Source organism: Babylonia areolata, chromosome 23, assembly GCF_041734735.1.
Source record: "Babylonia areolata isolate BAREFJ2019XMU chromosome 23, ASM4173473v1, whole genome shotgun sequence".
Classification (NCBI taxonomy): Eukaryota; Metazoa; Mollusca; class Gastropoda; order Neogastropoda; family Buccinidae; genus Babylonia; species Babylonia areolata.
Genome location: NC_134898.1, coordinates 5,870,806 through 5,873,305, shown reverse-complemented (window position 1 = coordinate 5,873,305; position 2,500 = coordinate 5,870,806). Strand labels below are relative to the sequence as shown.

The window sequence follows — 2,500 nt, the reverse complement described above, 5'->3', positions numbered from 1 at the left end:
TCGATGTGGATTTTTCTACAGAACAAACCCCTTTGTTGCCGTGGGTTCTTTTACGTGCGCTAAGTACATGCTGCACACCGGACCTCGGTTTATCGTCCCATCCGAATGACTAGCGTCCAGACCACCACTCAAGGTCTAGTGGAGGGGAAGAAAATATCGGCGGCTGTCTGTTGTGGGTATCATTTCAATACTTTTAACCCTTTCACCGCCAGTCGATTTAGAGTACACAATTCCCTTGTGGTATAAACACAGAAAAAAGACAGTGGTTAAGAATAGCTGGGGATTCCATCTGCGATATATAGAAAATATGGCCTATCCTACCACCGAACGTTAAGAACAGTAGGTTTCATGGATAACAGACCAATGAATGGTCACCTTTCAGTGACATGGGTCCTCTACCACGCCTGTGCATAAAAACGAGCTTGGCGGTGAAAGGGTTAAAACACAAAAAACGTACAATGTGCGTGTATAAAAAGACATATAAACAGACAGACAGACAGATACACACACATACGTTTAAAATCATGCATGCATGTGTACATACATTCTTATATCATGGCGCATCACATCACCTAATAAAAATTATAATGTCGCGTCGCACTATTTTTCGTAACGTAAAGTAGCATTACAAAATATAGCTATGCCCGGCCTACATAATTACACGTACATTATCTGTATGCACACACTGTTACACACATACACCTACACAAAATAACAACAAGAAGACGATGTATGATAGTCAGTTGTGTCCGACTATGACCATCAGAACAGCAGAGGAGGTAACCGCTGTCCCGACTATCTGGGCTAGAATTTGATTATAGTGGAGAGTGTCTTGCCCAAAGTTACATCCCCGCTCTCTCGGCCAAGAGGGCTTTAGGACAGTCGGGGTTGGGATGGTCCTGAAGGCCAACTAGCCCCCCAAGGCTGCAGCACTAAGAGCCTGTGCAGTCTTGCCTCGTGGTGTGAGAGAGGTGGATGACTGTACTGGAACCTGAGCTGCAGCTGCAGACATGATGTTCATCATTCGTCATCATCATCATCATCATCATCGTCGTGACATTTTGTTGCCTGCTGCTTTTTCTATGAAGCGCAGATGTGATGAGTTCATCTGTAATGCATATTCGCTCCTTTTTTGTGGTGTGTGTGTGTGTGTGTGTGTGTGTGTGTGTGTGTGTGTGTGTGTGTGTGTGTGTGTGTGTGTGTGTGTGTGTGTGTGTGTGTGTGTATCTGTGTGTCTGTATGCGCGCGAGCGAGCGCCTGCGTCTGCTTCTGTGTGTGCGCGCGACTGTGTCTGGGTCTGTGTCTGTGTGCGTGTGTGTGCGTGTGTGTGTGTGTGTGTGTGTGTGTGTCTGTGTCTGTGTATGTGTGCGCGTTCGCGTGCGCGCGAGGGCCTGCGTCTGCTTCTGTGTGTGCGCGCGTCTTTCTCTGTCTGTGTCTATGTGCGTGTGTGTTTGTGTCTGATACATGTGTGTTTGTATCTGTGTGTGTGCGTGTGTGTGCGTGTGTGTGTGTGTGTGTGTGTGTGTGTGTGTGTGTGTGCGTGTGTGTGCGTGTGCGCGCGCATCTGTGTCTGTGTCTATGTGCATGTGTGTTTGTGTGTGCGTGTGTGCGTATCTTTCAGGGAGTAGGTAGGGAGAGGGGGGAAGAGAGAAAGGCCGGGAGACAAGGACAAGGACAAGGACAAGGACATTGATATATTAATGACAATGTCAAAAAACAATGACAATGAAAAAAATATTTATTTTCGGTAACAGGATAACAGAACTGCACTTGAATGCTTTTCTTTTTTTGTTTTCATCCAGTATCTGTTCTGGGTTTACACTACAGGATACAAGACACGAAGAGAATTAGAAGAAGTCATCGGGGGGGAGGGGGGGAGGGAGAAGAAGAAGAAGAAGATTAAGAGGAAAAATTGACAGGAACATCAGTTAAGAAGAAAAAGGCCGAAGAAGAAAATAAGAAAAACTGATAACGTATCTAACAGCAGTCACACCAACTGAAAGAACAAGGATAGCATTAAAAAAAAAAATTTTTTAAAGGGAAAGACGAAAAAAAAGAAGAAGAAGAAGCACAAAAAAAAGAAATGCTTACGTAGGACTTGGGAAAAAAAACAAAAAAACCCCACGGAGAACAGGTCAGCGAAAACCGTTATCACTGATACAAGCTGACCGTGTTCTTGATATTGACGTTGGCAGGTACACACTGGGAGGTGACCTCCTGTAGGCATGAGCCCTCCTCTTCCCCCCCCCCCACCCCCGCCCCCCTCTGCCTCCTCTCCCCCTCCACACACACACACACACACACACACACACACACACACACACACACACACACACACACACACGTCAATGTCTTTCCCATCTCTGTGTCAACAGATTCTTCGACAGACGGCTGAGGGAGAGAAGAAGAACGCTGTTCTGGAAGCAGAGGTGATACGGTTTGTCTGTCTGTCTGTCTGTCTGGTTGGCTGTCTGTCTGGTTGGCTGTCTGTCTGTCTGGC

The 2,500-nt window shown here is 46.4% G+C and overlaps 1 protein-coding gene across 1 annotated transcript in view; it reads left to right on the top strand.

The window, feature by feature from the left end:
• Positions 1 to 2,500, top strand: part of LOC143297808 (uncharacterized) — a 29,131-nt gene that overhangs the window by 17,695 nt on the left and 8,936 nt on the right. Inside the window, exon 7 of the mRNA XM_076610314.1 lies at positions 2,376 to 2,429. Coding sequence (XP_076466429.1) covers positions 2,376 to 2,429 — 54 coding nt within the window. The remainder of the gene's footprint in view (positions 1 to 2,375; positions 2,430 to 2,500) is intronic.